At 34.9% G+C, this 23,226-nt stretch overlaps 1 protein-coding gene across 5 annotated transcripts in view; it reads left to right on the top strand.

Moving 5' to 3' along the window:
• Positions 1-23,226, top strand: part of ANKS1B (ankyrin repeat and sterile alpha motif domain containing 1B) — a 1,051,872-nt gene that overhangs the window by 138,243 nt on the left and 890,403 nt on the right. For all 5 annotated transcript variants that reach the window (XM_040637361.1, XM_040637360.1, XM_040637359.1 and 2 more), the window contains exon 2: positions 14,971-15,051. In XM_040637361.1, the coding sequence (XP_040493295.1) occupies positions 14,971-15,051 (81 nt within the window). The remainder of the gene's footprint in view (positions 1-14,970; positions 15,052-23,226) is intronic.

Below are 23,226 nucleotides of genomic sequence, written 5' to 3'. Positions count from 1 at the left end.
TCCCAGTTCAACAGTTTTTATTAGGAATTGATGGTGGATTTTGGCAAGTTCTGTTTCTGCATTTATTGACATAATCATATGACTTTTCTTTTATAGTCCTTTAATAAGATATATAAAGAATGTTAAAACAAACTTGTGTTCCTGAGATAAACTATATTTCATTATGATATAGTACCCTTTTTATATATTGTTGGGTTCAACTTGCTAAAATTTTATTGAGGATTTTGTATCTATGTTGATGAGTGACATATTGATCTGTAGTTCTCTTTTGTCGTATATCTTTGTCTTTTCTCACAGAATGGTAATCTCATAGAATGTTAGGCATTATTTGTGTCTCTTAAATATTTTGCAACCATTTTTGTAGAATTGGTAAATGGTTGGCAGAATTTCTTTTGAAGCCATATGGACCTGGAGGTTTCGTTTTGTGGAGAATGTTTTTAACTAAAAGTTCAAATTCGATTTCTTTAATAGATTTTGGACTATTCAGGCTATTAATTTCTTTTTGAGTGAGTTTTGGTAATTTGTGTTTTTTAAGAAACTTGTCCATTTCATCTAATTTTCTGATTTCTTGGTATAAAGTCATTGATAATACTCTCCTACTACTTGTTTTGTATCTTTAGAATATGTAGTGATGTTATCTCTCTTTCTGGTATTGGTAATTTGTGTCTTCTAGAGCAGTTTAGCTGTAGATTTATCAATTTTGTAGTTTTTTTTTGAAGAATCAGATTTTGATTTCATGATTTTCTCTATTGTTATTCTATTTTCTGTTTCCTTTGGTTTCTGCTGTTCTTTAATATTTACTTACTTAGGGCTTAATATGTTCTTTTGTTTGTTTCTTAAGGTGAAAGCTGAGGTCAGCAATTTGAGACCTTTCTTCTGATCTAATATTGACATTTTAATGCTATAAGTTTTCCTTTAGGTACTGCTTTAGTTGCATCCCAGAAGTTTTGATATTGTGTTTTTTTCTTTTTCAGTTCGAAATATCTCCAGCTTTCTTTTTGAGATCTTCTTTCATCTACATGTTGTTTAGTTTCCAATATTTGTGGGGTTTCCAGATACTTTTCTGTTAATGATATTTAATTTAATTCCACTGGAGTCAGAGAACATATTTTGAATCATTGAGATTTGTCTTATGACATACAATCTGGTATATTTTGGTACATGTCATGTGTTTATTTGAAAAGAACATGCATTCAACTGCTATTGGGTAGAGTGTTCTATAAATGTTAGTTATTTAAGTTGGTTAATAGTATTATTGAGACCTTATATGCCCTTATAATTTTCTCTTTACTTGTTCTATCAATTACTGAGTGAGGGGTGTCGAATCCTCAAGTATAGGTAGAAAAGTCTATTTCTCTTTGCAGTTGTAACAGTTTTTGCTTCATGTATTTTGAAGTTCTGTTATTTGATGCAAAAAACATTTAGGATTGTAATGTCCTCTTAATAAATTGGGTTATCATCATGAAATGATTTTCTCTATCCCTTGCTCTGAATATTTTTTGCTCTGAAATGTACTTTATCTAGTGTTAATATGGTTATTCAGGTTTCTTTTGATTAGTGTCAGTATGGTTTTTCTGCCCTTTTACTTTTTATCTATTTGTGTCTTTCTATTTAATGTAGGTTTCTTGTAGTGAGCATATAGTTGGGTCTCCATTTTTTTTTTTTTAAATCCAGTCTGACAGTTTTTCCTTTTTAACTAAGGTAATTAGACCATTTACAGTTAATGTAATTATCCATGTGGTTGTATATAAATTTACCATCTTACCATCTGCTTTCTATTTCTCCCATCTATTCTTTGTTCCTCTTTTGTGCTTTCTTTGCCTCTTTTGGATTTTTTTTTTAATGATTTCTTAGGCTAGTTTAAATGAATACATTGTATTTAACATTTTTGTCTCACTTATGGCTTTATTTATTGATTAAAATAATCTTTAAATTTTTTTATTTATATAATTTAGCACACATTTACTAAACAGCTATTATATTGAGTGCTTAAAGAACGAATTTTACAGAAGGTGAGTCTTGATCTAGGCTTTGGAGGAATGGTAAGATATGATTGATTAGAGAATCTTACAGGTTAATAGAAGGGTGCGAATAAAGGCACATAATACCTTATGAAATTAATAGGACAAGATTGGATGAGCTTAGCAAAAGGAATAGAAGTACAAATATTCTGAGAATATCCTAGGAAATTGAAATGCTTCAAGGACTATATATATATATATATATATATTCATTTAATATTCATATATATATTCATTTAAAAGAGATAATCATGTGTTTCTTCGATTCTGGCTGAGGGGTTCACATTCTGCAAGCAATCTTTTTTTTTTAATTTAAATTCAATTAATTAACATATAATGTATTACAAGTTTCAGAGGTAGAAGTCAGTGATTAGTCAGTCTTATATAAAACCCAGTGCTCATTACATCACATGCTGTCCTTAGTGTCCATCACCCAGTTACCCCATCCCCCAACCCCTGCCTTCCAGCAGCTCTCAATTTGTTTCCTATGATTAAGTCTCTTATGGTTTACCTCCCTCTCTGATTTCATCTTTTATTTTTTCCTCTCTTCCCCTATGATCCTGTTTTGTTTCTTAAATTGCACATATGAGTGAGATCATTGGATAATTGTCTTTCTCTGATGGCTTATTTCGCTTAGCATAATGCCCTCTAGTTCCATCCACATCGTTCCAAATGGCAAGATTTCATTTTTTGAAGGCTGAGTAGTATTCCATTGTATATACCACATCTTCTTTATCCATTCATGTGTCAATGGGTATCTGGGCTCTTTCCCTGGTTTGGCCATTGTGGACATTGCTGCTATAAACATTGAAGTGCAGGTGTCCCTTCAGATTACTACATTTGTGTCTTTGGGGTAAATTCCCAGTAGGGCATTTCCTGGGTCATAGGGTAGCTCTATTTTCAACTTTTTGAGGACCCTCCATACCGTTTTCTAGAGTGGCTGCTTCAGGTTATAGTCCCACCAACAGTGTAAGAGGGGTCCCTTTTTTCCGCATCCTTGCCAATATCTGTTGTTTCCTGAGTGGTTAGTTTTAGCCATTCTGACAGGTGTGAGGTGGTATCTCATTATGGTTTTGATTTGTATTTCCCCGATGCCGAGTAATGTGGACCACTTTTTCATGTATCTGTTCGCCATTTGGATGTCGTCTTTGGAGAAATGTCTGTTCATGTCTTCTGCCCATTTCTTGATTGGATTATTTGTTCTTTGAGTGTTGAGTCTGATAAGTTCTTTACAGATTTTAGATACTAGCCCTTTATCTGATAAGACATTTGCAAATATCTTCTCCCATTCTGTTGGTTGTCTCTTGGTTTTGTTGACTGTTTCCTTTGCTCTGCAAAAGCTTTTTATCTAAATGAAGTCCCAGTAGTTAATTTTTTTTTCCAGTAGTTCATTTTTGCTTTTGTTTCCCTTGACTTTGGAGACATGTCTAGCAAGAAGTTGCTGCATCTGAGGTCAAAGAGGTTGCTGTATGTGTTCTTCTCTAGGATTTTGATGGATTCTTGTCTCACATTTAGGTCTTTCATCCATTCTGAGTCTATCTTTGTGGGTGGTATAAGGAAATGGTCCAGTTTCATTCTTCTGCATGTGGTGTGCAATTATCCCAACACCATTTGTTGAAGACTGTCTTTTTTTCATTGGATATTCTTTCCTGCTTTTTTGAAGCTTAGTTGACCATAGAGTTGAGGGTCCATTTCTGGGTTCTCTATTCTGTTCCATCGATGTGTGTGTCTGTTTTTGTGCCAGTACCAGACTGTCTTGATGATTACAGCTGTGTAATAGAGCTTGGAGTCTGGTATTGTGATGCCACCACCTTTGGTTTTCTTTTTCAATATTCCTTTGGCTATTCGGGGTCTTTTCTGGTTCCATACAGATTTTAGGACTATTTGTTACAGCTCTGAGAAAAATGTCAGTGGTATTTTGATAGGGATTGTTTTTGGTGCCATTATAAATGGGATCAACTCTTTAATATCTCTTTCTCTGTCTATTGTTAGTGTATAAAAATGCAGCTGATTTCTGTGCATTGATTTTATATCCTGCCATGTTACTGAATTCCTGTATGAGTTCTAGCAATTCTGGGGAGGAGTCTTTTGGGTTTTCCACATGGAATATCATGTCATCTAAAAACAGTGAGAGTTTGACTACTTCTTTGCTGATTTGGATGCCCTTCCTTCCTTCCTTCCTTCCTTCCTTCCTTCCTCTCTCTCTTTCTTTTTTTTTTTTTTTGTCTGATTGCTGAGGCTAGGACTTCTAGTACTATGTTGAACAGCAGTGGTGAAAGTGGACATCCATGCCGTGTTCCTGACCTTAGAGGAAAAGCTCTCAGTTTTCCCTAATTGAGAATGATACTCACTGTGGGCTTTTCATAGATAGCTTTTATGATATTGAGGTATGTTCCCTCTATCCCTACACTGTGAAGAGTTTTAATCAAGAAAGGATGCTGTACTTTGTCAAATGTTTTTTTTCTGCCTCTATTGAGAGGATCATATGGTTCTTGTCCTTTCTTTCATTAGTGTAGTGTATCACATTGATTTGTAGATGTTGAACCGTGCTTGCATCCCAGGAATAAATCCCACTTGGTTGTGGTGGAGAATCCTTTTATGTACTATTGGATCCTGTTGGCTAGTATCTTGGTAAGAATTTTTGCATCCATGTTCATCAGGGACATTGGTCTGTAAATCTCCTTTTTGAGAGGGTCTTTGTCTGGTTTTGGGATCAAGGTAATGCTGTCCTCATAGAAAGTTAAGAAGTTTTCCTTCCGTTTATATTTTTTTGAAGAAGCTTCAGAAGAATAGGTATTAATTCTTCTTTAAATGTTTGCTAGAATTCTCCTGGAAAGCCATCCAGCTCTGGGCTTTTGTTTGTTGGGAGATTTTTGCTTACTGCTTCAATTTCCTTGCTGGTCATGGGTCTGTTCAGGTTTTCTATTTCTTCCTGTTTCAGTTTTGGTAACTTGTAAGTCTCTAGTAATGCATCCATTTCTTCCAGATTGCCTAATTTGTTGGCATGTAGCTGCTCATAATATGTTCTTATAAATTGTTTGTATTTCTTCAGTGTTGGTTGTGTTCTTTCCTCTTTCATTCATGATTTTATTTATTTGGGTCCTTTCTCTTTTCTTTTTGATAAGTCTGGCCAGAGGTGTATCAATCTTATTAATTCTTTCAGAGATCCAGCTACTTGTTTTGTCCATCTGTTCTACTTTTCATTTGGTTTCTGTTTCATTGATTTCTGCTCTTATTACTAATTCTCTTCTCCTGCTTTAGGCTTTATTTGCTTTTCTTTCTCTAGCCCCTTTAGGTTTAAGTTTAGGTTGTGTATTTGAGACCTTTCTTATTTCTTGAGAAAGGCTTATATTGCTATATACTTCCCTCTTAGGACTGCCTTTGCTGTGTCCCAAAGGTTTTGAACAGTTGTGTTTTGATTTTCAAGGACTGATTTTAAAAAAAGAATATTAAAAGCCTAATACTCTCAATGAAGTTGTAAAACATATGCACATTTTATCACTTTCCTGGTTTAACTGTCAAACTTTTTGAGTCTCATGAGGTAAAGTACCATTAAACAAAATAAATCATTGTATGGAAATAACGTTAAGGCCTAAGTAAAGTTAGAAGCTGAGAATTGACTATATTTGGCTTTTAGTTTCCTCAGACCTTCTTAATTACCAAATAAATTGTCTTATTTTCATCTAACTTGACCTCTTCCTTTCTTTTTGGAACACTTTCCTGTTTTAAATTGTGTAATGCATTCTCTTGGCTTTATTTCTACTCCTGAACAACTCCCAGTGTGCTTCTTATAAACTTTTCTTCTACTGGATCCTTATTGTTAATTGTCCATGGTTTTTTTGTCTGTCCTACATTTCTTTCATTTTTCTTTTTCTCACTAGTTGTTTTATATAGTTTCTCTGAGAGTTTTAGTGAGGGCTAGGAGGTTTTCAGATTTTGAGCTGCCTTATATTTGGTGTTGCCTACCCATCTCAGGCTTGATTTTTTTTTTTTTTTAACCTAGGGATTGATAGATTTTATCTAATACCAACCTTTGAGAGTAGGTTTCAACTTTTCCCCTTATATAAATTTTCTGCTTGAGGTATTTTGAGTCTAAAGGCCTCCCTTTTACAGAGTCTGGTATCAGGTACTCACATGATTTTAACTTTTACTTAATAATTTGTCTTATGAATTCGTTGGACTGTCTTCTAACTAATAGAATACATGCTGGTATTGTGTACTTGCAGCACCCTAAGAGCTTTATAGATGTTGATTATATAGATCTCACAAGAACACCATAAGTTAGTAGTATTATTATCATCTCTATTTTATGGTCGAGGAATGAAGTTCAGAGAGGTTGAATACATTATCCAGGGCTACCCACATCAAGTAGTGGAGCCAGGCTTTGAACTCAGGTAGTCTAACTTCAGAACCATGCTTCTAAATATATATGATAATTTTCATAGTCTTCTGGAAAGCCTTACTTGTATGTATGTTGGTTATTTACAGTTTAGTGCCTTCAAACCTGAAGTCATTGTTTCCTCTCCATCTCTGTCCTCCCTCCAGCAAGTATGCTCTTCTTTTTCACATCTTAGGTTTTGTTTTTTTCTGGTTATTTACCCTCGAAAACTGAGTCATTCTAGATTACCATCTCCTTCTTTCCTCATTTGGTCCTTGTATCTTACTGATTTGTCCTTTTAATTAACTTGAATAAGTGCATTCTGCTGATTTTCATTGTCCCTTTTTAGTTGAAGTTATGATCTTTCATCTGGAATAGTTACTTATTCTGTGCTAGCTGGAACTGCACTTATCTTGCTACTTTGTAACTGCTCATGTGTATATCTTCTCTACTGGACTCTGTTCTTGTAAATATGGACCCTGAATTATGATTTTGTAATCTCAGTGCCTACCTTAATACATCACATACAACTGGTATACAATAATTTGTGAATATATGAATTAACTTGTCATTAGACTTTAGTTTTTTATAGTTTTTTATTTTAATTCCACTACAATTAACATACAGTGTTATATTAATTTCAGGTGTACGATACAATGATTGAACAATTCTATGCATTACTCAGTGCTTATAGTGATAAGTATACTCTTAATTTCCTTCACCTGTTTCATCCATCCTCTCCCCACTCCCCTCTGATAGCCATCAGTTTGTTTTCTATAGTTAGGATTCTGTTCCTTGGTTTGTCTCTCTTTTTTTTTTCCTTGCTCATTTATTTTCTTTCTTAAATTCTACATATGAGTATAATCATATGGTATTTGTCTTTCTCTGACTGGTTCATTTAGCTTAGCATTATACTTTCCAGATCCATCCATGTTGTTGCAAATGGCAATATTTCATTCTTTTTTTTATGGATAAATAATATTCCATTATATGTCTGTATATAGATATATAGATAGATCTAGATTTATCTATCTGTGTATCTATCTATGTATTGATGTATCTATGTATCCATCTATCTATGTATAGACTGCTTCCATAATTTGGCCATTGTAAATAATGCTGCAATAAACATAGTGGTGTATTTCTTTTCAAATTGGTGTTTTTGTATTCTTTGGTAAATATCCAGTAGTGGAATTACTGGATCATATGGTAGTTCTATTTTTAATTTTTTTGAGGAACCCCCATACTGTTTTCCACAGTGCTGCACCAGTTTGCATTCCCACCAAGTGTGTGCGGGTTCCTTTTTCTCCGCATCCTCACCACTTGTTTCTTGTGTTGTTGATTTTAGCCATTCTTACACATGTGAGGTGCTTTGTCATTGCAGTTTTGATTTACATTTCTCTCATGATGAGTGATGTTGAGAATCTTTTCATGTGTCTGTTGGCTATATGTGTGCCTTCTTTGGAGAAATGTCTGTTCAGTTTTAATTGGATTGTTTGTTTTCTTGGTGTTGAGTTGTATCAGTTCTTTATATATTTGGGGTTCTAACCCTTTATCATTAGCACGTATTTTCTACCATTTGGTATGTTGTCTTTTCTGTTGATTATTTCCTTTGTTGTACAGAAGCTTTTTATGTTGATGTAGACCCAATTGTTTATTTTTTGCTTTTGTTTTCCTTGCTTCAGGAGATATATCTAGAAGGATTTGCTATGGACAATGTCATAGAAATGACCACTTGTGCTCTATTCCATAATTTTTGTGGTTTCAGATCTCAGATTTAGGCCCTTAATCTGTTTTGAGTTTATTTTTGTATATAGCATAAGAAAGTGGTCCAGTTTCATTCTTTTGCATGTAGCTGTCCAGTTTTTCCAACACCATTTGTTGAAGAGAATGTCTTTTTCTCATTGCATATTTTTTGCTTCTTAATCAAAGATTGACCATATACTTGTAGATTTATTTCTGGGTTTTGTGTTCAGTTCCATTGATCTATGTGTCTGTTTTTGTGCCAGTACCATATTTTTTTTTAATTTTAATTTTAATTTTAATTTTTTTAATTTATTTTTTTGCGAGAGATCTAGCACAAGTAAGAGAGAGAGCAGAAGCAGAAGGGCAGAGGGAGAGGGAGAAGCAGGCTTCCCACTGAGCAGGGAGCCCGATGTGGCATTGGATCCCAGGACCCTGGAGTCATGACCCAAGCTGAAGGCAGACACTTAACTGACTGAGCCACCCAGGCACCCCAGTACCATACTGTTTTTTGATTACTACAGCTTTGTAATACAAGTTAAATTCTGTAATTGTGATTCCTCCAGGTTTTTTCTTTTTCAAGATTGCTTTGGCTATTCAGGGTCTTTTGTGGTTCCATACAAATTTTAGGATTGTTTGTTCTAGTTCTGTGAAAAGTGTTGTTGGTATTTTGATTGATAGGGATTGCATTAAATGTCTAGATTGCTTTGGGCAGTATAGACATTTTAACAATTGTTAAATGTCTATAAATGTCTATATTGTTCTTTCAATCCATGAGCATGGAATGTCTTTCCATTTCTTTGTGTCATCTCCAATTTCTTTCAACAATGTTGTATTATTTTCAGAGTAGAGGTGTTTCACCTCTTAAGTTTATTCTTACTATTTTTTGGTGTCGTTGTAAATGGGATTGTTTTCTTTTTTTTCTTTTTTTTTTTTTTAATAATGATTTTTTATTATATTATGTTAGTCACCATACAGTACATCCCCGGTTTTCGATGTAAGGCTCGATGATTCATTAGTTGTGTATAACACCCAGTGCACCATGCAATATGTGCCCTCCTTACTACCCATCACCGGCCTATCCCATTCCCCCACCCCCCTGTAAATGGGATTGTTTTCTTAATTTCTCTCTCTGCTGCTTCATTATTAGTGTATAGATGTGCAACGGATTTCTGTACATTGATTTTGTATACTGTGACTTTATGGAATTCAATTCAATCCTAGTAGTTTTTTGGTGGAATATTTCAGGTTTTCTACATATAATATCACATCATCTATAATATTGAAAGTTTTACTTCTTCCCTACCAATTCGGGTGCCTTTACTTTTCTTTGTGTTGTCTGGTTGCTGTGGTTCCAGTACTATGTTGAATAAGAGCGGTGAGAGTGGACATCCTTGTCTTGTTCCTGACCTTAGCGGATAAGCTTTCAGTTTTTCCCCTTCAAGTATGATGTTTGTTGTGGGTTTTTCATATATGGCCTTCATGTGTTGAGGTATGTACCCTCTAAACCTGCTATGTTAATGGGTTTTTATCATGAATATATGTTGTACTTTGTCAGATGCTTTTTCTGTATATTGAAATGATCAGATGGTTTTTATCTTATTCATGTGATGTATCATGTTGATTGATTTGTGAATATTGGACCACCCTTGCATCCCAGGAATAAATCCCACCTGATTGTGGTGAATAATATTTTTACTGGGTTATTGGATTCAGTCTGCAATATTTTGTTGAGAATTTTTGCATCAGTGTTCATCAGAGACACTGGCATATATAATCCCCCCCCCCTTTTTTTTTTTGGTAATGTCTTTTTTGGTTTTGGTATCAGGGTAATGCTTGCCTCATAGAATGAATTTGGAAGCTTTCCTTCCTCCTAATTTTTGGGATAGTTTGAGGAGAACACATATTAATTCTCCTTTAAATGTTTGTTAGAAATATCTTGTGAAAGTGTCTGGTCCTGGACTTTTGTTTGTTGGGAGTTTTTTTGATTACCGATTAAATTTCTTTGTTGGTAATCAGTCTGTTCAAATTTTCTATTTCTTCCCGCTTCAGTTTTGGTTGGTTACATGTTTCCAGAAATTTATCAATTTTTTCTAGTTTGTCCAGTTTGTTGGTATATAATTTTTCATAATATTCTCTTACAGTCCTTTGTACTTTCATGGTGTCTGTTATTTCTTTTCTTTCATTTGTGATTTTGTTTATTTGAGTCTTTTCTTTTTCTGATGAGTCTCACAAAAGGTTTATCAATTTTGTTGATCTTTTCAACGAATCAGCTTCTGGTTTAATTGATCTTTTCTATTTCTTTTTTTAGTTTCTATATCATACATTTCTGCTCTACTCCTTCTTTCCTTCCTTCTGCTGGTTTTAGGTTTTGTTTGTTCTTCTCTTTCTGGCTCCTTTAGGTATAAGGTTAGGTTGTTTCAGAATTTTCTTGCTTTTTGAGTTGAGCCTGTATTACTATAAATTTCCCTCTTAGTGCCATTTTTTTTTTAAAGATTTTATTTATTTGACAGAGATAGAGACAGCCAGCGAGTGACAGAACACAGGCAGGGGGAGTGGGAGAGGAAGAAGCAGGCTCCTAGTGGAGGAGCCTGACGTGGGGCTCGATCCCGTAACTCCGGGATCACGCCCTGAGCCGAAGGCAGACGCTTAACCGCTGTGCCACCCAGGCGCCCCCCTCTTAGTGCCATTTTTCCTGCATCCTAGAGATTTTGTATAATTTTGTTTTCATTTTCAATTTTTCTCCATGTTTTTTCCTTGTTTGATTTCTTGGTTGATTCATTCATTTTTTAATAACATGTTATTAAACATCCACATATTTGTTTTCTTTCCAGATTTTTTTCTTGTGGTTGATTTCTAGTTTCATAGCATTGTCGTCAGAAAAGATGCATGGTGGGACACCTGGGTGGCTCAGTTGGTCGGGTGTCTGCCTTCATCTCAGGTCATGATCCCATGTCCTGGTATCAAGTCCTGTATCAGGATCCTTGCTCAGCGGGGAGCCTGCTTCTCTCTCTACCTGCTACTCCCCCTACTTGCATTCTCTTTCACTCTCTCTTTCTGACAAATGGATAAATAAAATCTTAAAAAAAAGAAAAGAAAAGATGCATGGTGAGACTTTGATCTTTTTGTATTGGTTGAGACTTGTTTTGTAGCCTACTATATGATCTATTCTAGAAAGTGTTCCATGTGCACTTGAAAAGAATGTGTATTCTTCTCTTTTAGGATTGAGTATTCTGCATATATTTGTTAAATCCATCTGGTCCAGTGTGCCATTCAAAGGCATGATTTCCTTGTTAATTTTCTGTTTGGATGATCTGTCCATTGACATAACTGGAATGTTGAAGTCCCCTACGGTTATTGTATTAGTATCAATTAATTCCTTTATGTTTGTTATTAACTGTTTTATGTATTTGGTTGCTCCCATAGTGGGTGCATGAATACTTACAGTTTTTATATCTTCTTGTTGGATTATTCCCTTTGTGATTATATAGTCTTTCTTTGTCTCTTGTTCAGTCTTTGTTTTAATGTGTAATTTGCCTGATATAAGTATTGTTACCCCAGCTTTCTTTTGATTTCCATTTGCATGATAAATATTGCTCTATCCCCTCACTTTCAATATGCATGTCTTTAGGTCTAAAATGAGTCTCTTGTAAAGCAGCACATAGATTGGTCTTATTTTTTAATCCACTCTGTCACTATAAGTCTTTGGAGCAGTTTGTCCATTTACATTCCATGTAATATTGATATGTATTTATAGCCATTTTGTTACTTGTTTTCTGTAACTTGTTCTGTGACTTCGTTACTTGTTATTGTAGTTTTCTCTCATCCTTTCTCTTCTTCCTCTCTCATGGTTTTCCAGCTTTCTTTAGTGAGGTACTTGGATTCATTTCTCTTTTTATTTGCATATCTATTATTGGCTTTTGATTTTTGGTTACCATTAGGTTTGTATATAACTTCTGCATGTAGCAGCAGTCTATATGAAATTGATGGTCACTTGTTTGAACCCATTCTTTACTCCTTTCCCCAGTACATTTTCTGTATATGGTATCATATTTTACATCTTTTTATTTTGTGAATCCCTTGGCTGATATTTACAGATAGTTATTTTTACTGTTTTTGAGTTTACTTTTTATACCCTCACTTATGGTCTTTCATTTATACTCACTTTAATATTTCTTGTAGGTCTGGTTTAGTGGTCATGAACTCCTTTAGTTTTAGTGGGTGTTTTGTTTTTGTTGTTGTTTGTATTTGTTTGTTTTTGTCTGAGAAATTCTTTATCTCTCCTTATGTTCTGAATGATAGTCTTGCTGGATAAATTATTCTTGGCTGCAGATTTTTCCCTTTCAGCACTTTGAATATATCATGTTACTCCCTTCTGGCCTCAAATTTTCTATCTGCTGATAGCCTTATGGGGTTTCCCCTTGTATGTAACTGTCATCTTTTCTCTTACTGCTTTTAAAATTTTTTCTTTCTCACTAATTTTTGCCCTTTTAATTATTATGTGTCTTGGTGTGGACCTCTTTGCGTTGATTTTGTTGGGGAATTCTGTGCCTCCTAGACTTGGTTATCTGTTTCTTTGCCCAGGTCAGGGAAGTTTTCAACTATTGTTTCTTTAAATAAATTTTCTGCTTTCCTTTCTTTCTCTTCTCCTTCTGGAATACCTGTAATGCAAATGTTATTATGCTTGTGGAGTCCCTGAGTTCCCTACCTCTGCTCTCATTTTGCATAGTATTTTTTTTCTCTCTTACCTGCTCACCTTGATTACTTTCCATTACTTTAACTTCCAGGTTTCTAATTCATTCTTCTGCATCTCTAGCTTGTGTTTATTCTGTTGAGTGTATTTTCAATTTCAATTATTGTGTTGTTCATCTCTGATTGATTAGTTTTAGCTCTGTGGTGAGGGTCTCACTAATGTCCTTTACTCTTGTCAAGTCCAGTGCGTATCTTCATGATCATTACTTTAAATTTTTTTTCAGGTTATCACTTATATTCATTTTGCTTATGTATCTTGCTATGATTTTGTCTTCCTTCTTTTGGGACATATTCCTCTGCCTCCTCACTTAACCTAACTCTCTGTCTGTTTCTCTTTGTTAGGAAAATCAGCTGGTCTCTTGCTCTTGAAAGTAGTGGGCAGGGCATTTACTTTCAATGAAGTGGCACCTGTCCTCCTCCACAGTAGCCATGAATATGTAGGGACATGTAGCCACGGCAGAGCTCCAGTCTGGCAGGGGCACTCCACAGTGTGTGTGCAGGTGGGGGTTGCAGTTTTAACAGGGTGCCAGTATTCTCCATGGGAGGTCAGGAGATACACGGTTGGCAAGATTTGTACTGATCTTCTGGTGGAGGGGACGTGCTGTCCCTGGACTGAGGCAGGTGTGGTTGGAGGGGGCAGGGTGGGGTGTAAGCATGTTAAGTAGTGAATGCCTGCCCCTGTTGGTTCCCACAGGTGACTGTGTGGAGGGTAGGGAGGCAGGGGGTAGGAATGAAATGGCACCTGCCAGCTCTTTTGTTCCTGGAAAATCCCTCAGGAGCTCTGAGCTTAGTAATTAACTCTCCCTTCTGTGCACCCCATGTGTTTTTCGAACTGCTGCTTCTAAGCTATATCTCTGAGGACTGTTGTGCTGTTTCTTTAAGGGCAGGAACTCAGTTTCCTTTCACCCTTTGGGCTCTCCCTCTCCCAGGGCCCAGCTTCTGATTTTTAAAGTTCCAGGCTTTAAGTCCTGCTGGTTATAAGAACTCACAAAATTCTGTCCCTTTGATTTTCAAAGCTAATTGCTGTGGAGATTCATCTTCTTTGTGCAGGTTTCCCAGTATGTTAGTCTGTTTCTCACCCCTCTGTGTGCCTATGGCTCCCTTCCTCTGGCAGCCAGACCCAAGGGGTTTTTAGCTCCCCACTGCATCTCTGCCCTTCCTACCGTCTTCGGTGTTGCCTCTCCTTGACATTTAAGTACGGAGTCTGTTCTGCCAGTCTTCGGATTGTTTTCTAGGTTATTTGCACTGATGTGTTACCTAGTATCTGTGAGAGGAGGTGAATTTAGGGTCCTCTTCTGCCATCTTACCTGAAGATCTCTAGACCTTAGTTTTTATGAGTTTAATATTGTCAAGAATGTCAGATAAAATAATTTTTTGATCTGGTTTTTAAAAAGTGGCTTTCAGTGCCTTATGTTTTCAAAAGCTAAAAATAGTTTCTGTAATAGTAGTGATCAAGGATAAAATGGACTATTTTATGTAGTTACATTATCTTCAAAATATGTTGTATTGTAAAATGATATCTTCAAAACTATTATAATGTTCTTGTGGTTTACAACAGTCCACATCTTCAATTATATTTTCAAGTATGAAATATTGATTTTCTTGGTAGCATTTGAACAGCAAGAAGAGTTTATATTCTTCCCATAATGCAGAAATATCTTTTAACTTATATAAATCTCTGACATCTCAGAAGGATTGTGTTAAAATGGAGGAGGCATGTGTCATAAATCTTTATTCTTTGGTATAGAATATAGTAGCTGAGTGTTAATTGCTTCCAATATTTAAGTATTTATATAAAGTAATAGGGAATTTTTGGATTCAGATTTTAGTACATGGCAGTAGTCCTACATTCACTAATAATTTCTGAAGGTGGTTATATTTCCTAATAATTTCCTTACATCAAATAAATGAAGTTATTGTTCCAAGGAGAATGCATGAAAGATGACATTCATTTTCTACATGACTAGAATTTTCTTATGCAACATGCTGCTGGCTGTGGGACTATGAGGCTTCTTTTTGTTTTTCAAAGCACGATTCTGCTTAACTGTTAACTCTGCGCTTGTGCTTTATTTGCAGCATCTGGCGAGGCCCCAATGTGAACTGCACAGACAGTTCGGGTTACACTGCTTTACACCATGCAGCCTTAAATGGACATAAGTAAGTGCTACTTATTTGGACTAGAAACCTGGTGTATTTAGTTACATGTGATGAAGTTGATTATGTTGATGATACCTATCTCATGTTGCCAGGAGTCTCCTGGGCTTAGGTGAGTTTGAAGAGGCACCAGGTGGCAACAATGACGATTTAAACTTGGTAGGAATGTTGCTGTGGATGATTATGTGCAGAGTATAAACCAAGAGAATTGTTCTAAAATAGTCAAATATCACACAAGGAGAATGAGAGAAGTGACAGGACATGTTAGTTATATGTAGCTTTCAGGGGGGAATGGAATAAAACCAATTAGTAACATCATCCTACCTTTTTTGGGTGTCTTTATCGAACATGGGAAGTATTCACCAAGAGTAAAATCTTAATAGGTTCTTACTATAAATATGAGCCACTTCAAAATCCTTCAAATTTAGGTAACATGCTTTTTCTTTGTCATTCAAGATAGTCTTTCTGGTTTTAAATTTCTTTAACCTGTGGAATTATGTTTCAATACTGTGATAGCCTACAGTATGGACAGTGAAAGAATGTGTAACCATAACCATCATTTCATTTCTAGTGTTTTATCTAGGTTACCTAATGGTTTACTGACAAAGTGTGAGGAGTCTGAATGATTTAGATGTTCTGTTCTCCCCCGTCAGAAGGAAAAGGACTCTTTTCATGTCTCCCTTTCCTTTCTGTTTTTCCTTTGCTCTAATGATCCAAATTATTAGTCTTCCCAGAGTTAGATCATTTCATTTTACTTTTACTTCATTTTTTAAAAGATTTATTTATTTTAGAAAAAGAGGGAGAGTGTGTGTGTGCATGCACATGCCAGGGGAAAGGCCTAGGGAGAGAATCTTCAAGCAGACTGAGCGTGGAGCCTGACTTGGGGCTTGATCTCATGACCCATGAGATCATGCTCTGTGCCAAAACCAAGAGTTAGGTTCTTAACTGACTGAGTCACCCAGGTGCCCCCATTTTATCAGAGTTTTTTTTAGATATAGTAATTACTGCCTTACAAATGCTAGTTACCAAAAAAAAAAAAAAAAAAACAAAAACAAAAAACAAAACCAAAAACTAGTTACCCTTTGCTTTCCCACCTGTTCCTTTATTTTGTGAATTAAGACACAAGATCAAGTCACACTTGATAACATTTTATGGCTTTAAAGTTCTCACACAAGAAACGCCCTTTTCGTCATTTATCACTATGACATTTTTTATTTTTAAACTTTTTGCATAAATCTAATATTATCATTCTGTTTGGATGTGGTGATATATCTATATCTACCCATGTATAATTATACATATACATATAATCATAAACATAATGTTTCATCATTTGGATTCTTAGTATTAGAACTCCCAAACAACGTTTCTTTTTATCCACTCCCTATTCTATATTATATTATCTTATACATCTAACTCAGAACCTTTTATTTTGCTGGGTCTTTTTCAAAATATATTGCTGTCCTTCTGTAGAGTGTAAAATGTGTACTGGTCCCTATCATCTGAATGTTTTAAAGGAATTACTCTTTATTCTTCTTTGTACCTGGGTTATCAGGAATGAAGGCAAATTAAATCAGCCTAAGAAATACAATGCAGTTGGCTTCTTTGATCATCTTAATGGTGCATTTGGGGAATTCCAGTTGGGAAAATAATTGGAAAGACAAACTATCAGATCTAATGGACAGAAGATCTTCAGCCTGAGCATTGGAGCTATACTACTTTTCTTGTTCTATCTTTGCTTGTCATTATAAGCAGTTCTCAAAATAATGTTGTCCCAAAATGGATTAGCATTCATATCCATCTGTGGTTTTCAGTGTTTAGTAAATGTTATTGATTTATACGTGATGGCCTATCAAGTTCTAACCATTGAGATATGTTTCCCTATGGCCCACTGCATAATTTTTCATTTCTATTAACAATGTACAAAGTAAAGATAATTTAAGCAAACTGATTAGCAATCATTAAAATCATAAAGAGAGGGAGATTTAACTAGATATCTTAGACATCTTTAAGATCGCTTTAATTGCAGATGTTCCCTGAGAATTATGTGTCTCTGCTTTGATTTTATACGAAGATCTCATCTTTTTAACACTTTCTAGAAAGATTTTACTCAGTGTCATTCTATAGGCATTGGAAAAAAGCAGGAGAATTCTAATCCCATCTTCCCATCTCTGCTAGTTACATATCTTGAGCCATTTAATTAACCCATCTAGGGCTCAGTTCAGTATAATGAATACATAGGCTGGATATTTTTCATTGTTCCTTTCAATTATAACATTTTATGATACACTGTTTTGGTATTTGTGGCTCGGTTATGTACTATGATGCTACAATTCTGAAATTTGGATTTTCATCTAGAGTGTAATAGCTCTTTAAATTACCCACGGATTTTTAAAATTAGAGATGGTTTACTCAGTCCTGCCCCCTCCCTTCCCTCATTTTATAGATGGAGAAATAAGTCCATTCTGCATAAATGACATAATGATCACTTAGATATTAAGGTGGGGCTGTGTTTAGAGTTTATGTGTTTCAGTTCTAAATGCATGCTTTTACCAATACTCTACATTATCTTCCTTTTGTGGCTCTATGCACATCAGTTTTCTAAACTTTTGCTGGCTTTTCTCTGTTCTATTATTTATTTCTGGGCTGCCTCCCATTATCATCAACTTGTGTGTTCACATAGAATGCTAATTTTAATATTGGCTTAAGAAAAGATATTTGAAGGAGAAAAAAATGTCATAGTATATATCTCAGACCAGAGAAGAATGGTTTTTTTCTTTTCTTTGCCTCTGCTATTCTCACTTAGCAAGGTAGTGAGCAATTGATTATTTTGTATTCTTCCCAAGCAAGCCTTAGCAGTCAGCACAGAAACACATCATTTCCATGTTTGTTGCTATTGTTGTTGTAGCCATCAGCTGTAGATTGTTTCCGAAAACATTATGATTTCTAGGCTAAAGTTCACAGAATCACAGAGCTAGCAGTAATATTACAGGGATGTGTAGCTTCTTATTTTGCTTGGAACACAGGCTTTTCTCCTACCCTCAACATACAGTCTAAGCCTTCATACGATTAAGCCTGTTTTATATCCTCTTACTTTGTATGTTTTATTGGGGGCTCTTGTTTATCAGCTCTAGTTAATCCACAAGTGGAGCAGCATTTTGTACCTGAAATACATTATTTCATAATGAACAATTCATCCTCACTCAGCTAAATCAGAACACAATAGAAAATGTACTTCTGTTAGTGATTTTCCTGGATCATTTGTAATTGCAGATTAGAAAATTATTACCTTCAAATGATAGAAAAAAACGTGGTCAGTAGAACAAAATCCACTAGCAATTGATTGTAAGTTATTTCAGTAGATAGGCAAGAGACCTATCTGTTTTTCTTTTTTATAATATGAAGGATTCATTTTCTCTCTCATGTATTTTTGCTACAAATTTGGTTCTCTTCTCTTCTGAAGAGACATTAGACAGCCAGCTGGCTTGCCTTTCTGCCTTTCTTCTTCCCTCTCTCCCTCCTTCCTCCACTTTATTCCTCCCTATCTCTTTCCCTTTTTCCTTCCTTCCTCTGTCCCATGTTCTTTCTCTTCCTTTCTCCTTTCCTTTCCTCTTTTCTTTTTTAATAATAATCCTACTGTTCACTATAAGGTTTTACTGAACATGTGTATTCGTATTTCAGTTCTCCTTCTCTTAGCAAATTATTCCTTTTCTTTTTGTTAAGTTTCATCTCATTAAACTGTATTGGGCACACTGTGATTCTTGGATGCTGTTTTGAGAACTGTCAGCACTAAATCGTTATCGTTTATGTCTTCAAAATATGTATATTCTTTGTTGTGTGTGGGCTTTAAGTATTTGCTGTTCTTGCTTTTCATTCTTTAAATATTTAATGCTTGAATCCTAGACTCCATTATCTGAAATCCAAACAGTAGCTCAAATTATTAATATCTAGAATCCAGATAGTAATTTATGTGTATTTTTGATTTACTCTTTCTTAAGTTTTCTAATGAAAGAAGAGAACTTCATATAAAAATTTATATAGTCTGGTCCATGAACTTTTTCTTTGGATAACCTAGAAATAACTTTGATCTGATTGCTTCTTTCCTGGATAAGGATATTAAGTAGCTAAAATTTGCTCTTGTTCATTCTCCCTGGAAATCTATGAGAGTGAATTCAGTATAAAAAGGTGCTCCAGTTAGAAAATGGAGTGGATTGTCCTAAAGTCTTTTGACCATATCAAACACGTTTGCAACTCTATTTCTGTTAGGGAGAAGTAAAATCTTCAAGAAAGTCTGAAATCAAAAGGGCATTAATTAATGTGGGAATTTCATTAGTTTGTTAAATACTATATCCATATGAAGATGATTTGCATTTATTTCAAAGTTCTTTGGACTACTAACGAGAGAGGATGGAACAAAATAAATGTCTTTGGTTATGATTTAATTATAGGGAAATTTGCTTTTGAAGTAAAGAAATTTGAATGTTGAACCTTCCCAATTAACTTAATTTTGCCCAGAACATATCCAGAAACTTCTTAAAAGATATTTCATATGAATTAGAAGTGTATTTATATCTATCAGAAATCAAAACAAATATAGTAGCAAAAATCAATACTTTTAGAATTCCTATTTTTACCTGAACTTATATATTAGCCTCAAGCTGTAAAATGTTGCAGTGATTTAAATTGCATTATTATTAAATTTAATTAGATATTTTATTTTACTCCTGGGAAATGGAGTTGTTTCTTCTGTGAGCTCATCGACCACATTTACTTTAGGATTTTAGAGCAGTTTGTATTTATGAAATGCTATATATAAGAAAGAATGTCACTTTATGATCAACATATAGACGTTACTTCACTGTTTGCTATTTTATGAACGTTGTTCATCAGTATAACTTAATATTTCATGCCTAGTAACCAAGCACAGTCAACAAGTTCATTTGTTGATACCTCTGAAAGATATAAGGTACAACTTAAATAAAAATGAAAATCAATAGGGCACCTGCGTGGCTCAGTCAGTTAAGCATCTGACTTCAGCTCAGGTCATGATCCCAGGGTCCTGGGATTAGGTCTTGCATCAGGCTCCCTCCTCAGTGGAGAGTCTGCTTCTCTGTCTACCCTTACCCCCTGCTCATGATCTCTCTCTCACTCTTTCTCTCTCAAATAAATAAATAAAATTAAAAAAAAAAGAAAATACTGATTTCGGTAAGATCTTAATGTTAAATACCAATATAGTTTAGATATTAAAAATAGGACCTGAAATTTAATTTATTCTTAATGAATATGGAGATAAAGGGCCTGCTTAATACATTGTTACTTGTGATATACATGGATACATCATAAGATGTATAAATGACAGTTGGTTAATATTTTATTTATGATTCAGTAAAACTGACAGGTACATTTTTATCAGAAAATATGTTTTCACATTAGAAATCTGAGCCATGACAGGTCATTAGCTGCTATGTCTGAATAAGATGAAAGGTACACCTTAAATAAAAATTTAAAATAAATTTAAATTCAAAAATGAACAAGTTTGGGGCACCTGAGTGACTCAGTTGGTTAAGCATCTGACTTTTGATTTTGGCTCAGGTCATGATCTCAGGGTTGTGGGATGGAGCCCCCTGCAGGGCTCTCTGCTCAGGGGGGAGTCTGCTTCTCTCCTTCTCCCTCTCCCTCTGCCTCTTCTCTTGCTGGCATGTGTGCGCTCTCTCTCTCTCTCTCTCTCTCAAATAAATAAATCTTTTAAAAAATAACAAATTTAGTAACACATATATATTTAAAAAATGAAAATAGAGGGGAGCCTAGGTGGCCCAGTCGATTAAGCCTCTGCCTTCAGCTTGGTTCATGATCCCAGGATCCTGGGATGTAGCCCAGATTGAGTCGATTGAGTTGGGCTCCCTGCTCAGTGGGGAGTCTGCTTTTCCCTCTCCCTCCCCACACTTGTGCTTTCTATTTATCTCACTCGCTTTCTCAAATAAATAAAGTCTTTAAAAAAAGAAAATATAATTGTGTTTAGTTGGGATTGTTTTGTTCACCAAAGGCAATTTCATAGGCATACAGTTTATTCTTTTCAGAATTAAATATTAGGTAGTGGTAATATGACACAATACAAACGTGAGTTAAATTAGTTTTTTCACTGTTTCATCAATCTTCCTGATAAATAATGAACGTATACCACATATATTATTAGAAAATTTCAACAAGAATTGAGCCAAAGAACAAATTAAACTCTGAATGGATTTCATGAGAGTAAAAGAAAATAGGATTGATAAACCCAATAAACTTTCCTCTTTATCCTTTGAAAGTAAATGCTTTTAGAAGTTTCATATTATGTTTTTAATTGGTTAGGCATTGAGGAATAAAGTTAAAACTCCTCACATAAGTAACTTTCTCTGATATATGAATTTGGAGAAGGCTGTTTTGTGAATAGTGTAAATTCTACTTTTTAGATCCAGATAATTAACTGCTTTCTTTTGGTATTATTTTACCTTTTATTTACATGCTGAAGTGTTTCATTTAAAAAAATCACTGGGATTGCTTAACATTGCTGTAGCTTGCCTTGAGAATATTGTTTGTTTGTATACAATTTTACAGTCATACCTATTTTTTATTTGATTCACACCAACCCTTTTGAGACTGGCAGGAAGATTTAGTCTCTGAATTCTATTTTAGCAATATCTGAAAGACTGACAGAGGCTATTTGATTTGCCCAAAGTAACCAAATTAGTAAGTAGTAGAAAGTTGGAACTTTAAAGCAAGTATTCTGATTTTTAACTGCTTTTTTAATTCATTGGTATTGAATCTTTCTTACCACATTGTAGTTATTTATCTCAGAATAGAAGACCCTATATAGTAACTTTTGCATGGCAGAGATGAGGAGAAATATGTGCACTTGACAACCTTCAAGGGTCCATCTGATTTTCAGATTTGTTTTTGCAAAGGTGATTTGCTGGAAGCATTTTTATTTTTAAAGGATTTTGTTTTCTTTCTTTCTTTCCTTTCTTTCTTTTCTTTCTTTTTTCTTTCTTTTTTCTTTCTTTCTTTCTTTCTTTCTTTCTTTCTTTCTTTCTTTCTTTCTTTCTTTCCAACTTTCTTTCCAACTTTCTTTCTTTCTTTTTTTAAAGATTTTATTTATTTATTTGACAGAGAGAGACAGCCAGCGAGAGAGGGAACACAAGCAGGGGGAGTGGGAGAGGAAGAAGCAGGCTCCCAGTGGAGGAGCCTGATGTGGGGCTCGATCCCAGAACCACCGGGATCATGCCCTGAGCCAAAGGCAGACGCTTAACGACTGAGCCACCCAGGTGCCTCTTAAAGGATTTTGTTTTCACTTGGGACAAGAACTAATATTTTTGTACAGTGTTTTACTATTTATTGAGTGGCATCTCTTCTGTGATCTTATTTAGAGCTCTTACCAGTCATGACCAGTAGGTGTTATTATTATTACAATATCCCCTACAGAAAAGAAAAAGAAAGACAAGACTAAGTAATTTCTCTAGGGTCACATCATTAGGTAGTTTGTGTAGCTAGGACTCAGATCCAAATCTTCTAAATTCAGGTTTTATAAAATAATACCGGTTCTTAAAAAGAATATTAAAGTGAGATTTTATTCTTACTTTCTCTGAAATCGTAGCATTAGAAAATTTAGGACTCCTTGGAACTTTCTAAATATTTCTACAACATATTCTTGGTTCTTTCATCATGATTTCATACATTTATCTATTAAGTCCAATGTTTCATATGTGGGGGAGAAAGAATAATTTTCCCTTTCCCTTCTAGGTTCTTGGCTGAGGAACCCCCACTCCCCCCATAATAAAAAGGTAGATTAACAGGAGAAAGAAGTTTAGGATTATGTATGCCTCTTGTGTATACAGGGGAGATACCCAGAAAAACTGAGCTAACTCTCTTTAATGGCCCCTGATACTACCTTAAAAACTATTTCCTGCTAAACATAAAATAGATGTTTGTTAAGGGGAACTAGTTATGGGAGGTTATTAGGAAAAGCAAAATAAACAAGTTATGGGGTTGTTACTCAGATTTAAGCTTCTGCCTTCTCCTTTGATAAGAGTTTCTAGAGATTTAGAGTCCATTATTTTCTGATACAAAGAGGGAGACTCCCTTACAAATGGAGTTTTCCTTATAGATAAAAATGTCTCTTATAAAAGGGTGACTTTATTC

This window comes from Ursus maritimus, unplaced genomic scaffold (assembly GCF_017311325.1).
Source record: "Ursus maritimus isolate PB19 unplaced genomic scaffold, ASM1731132v1 scaffold_21, whole genome shotgun sequence".
NCBI classification, from domain to species: Eukaryota; Metazoa; Chordata; class Mammalia; order Carnivora; family Ursidae; genus Ursus; species Ursus maritimus.
The sequence above is the reverse complement of the archived record's forward strand: the minus strand, read 5'-3'. Positions and strand labels throughout refer to the sequence as shown.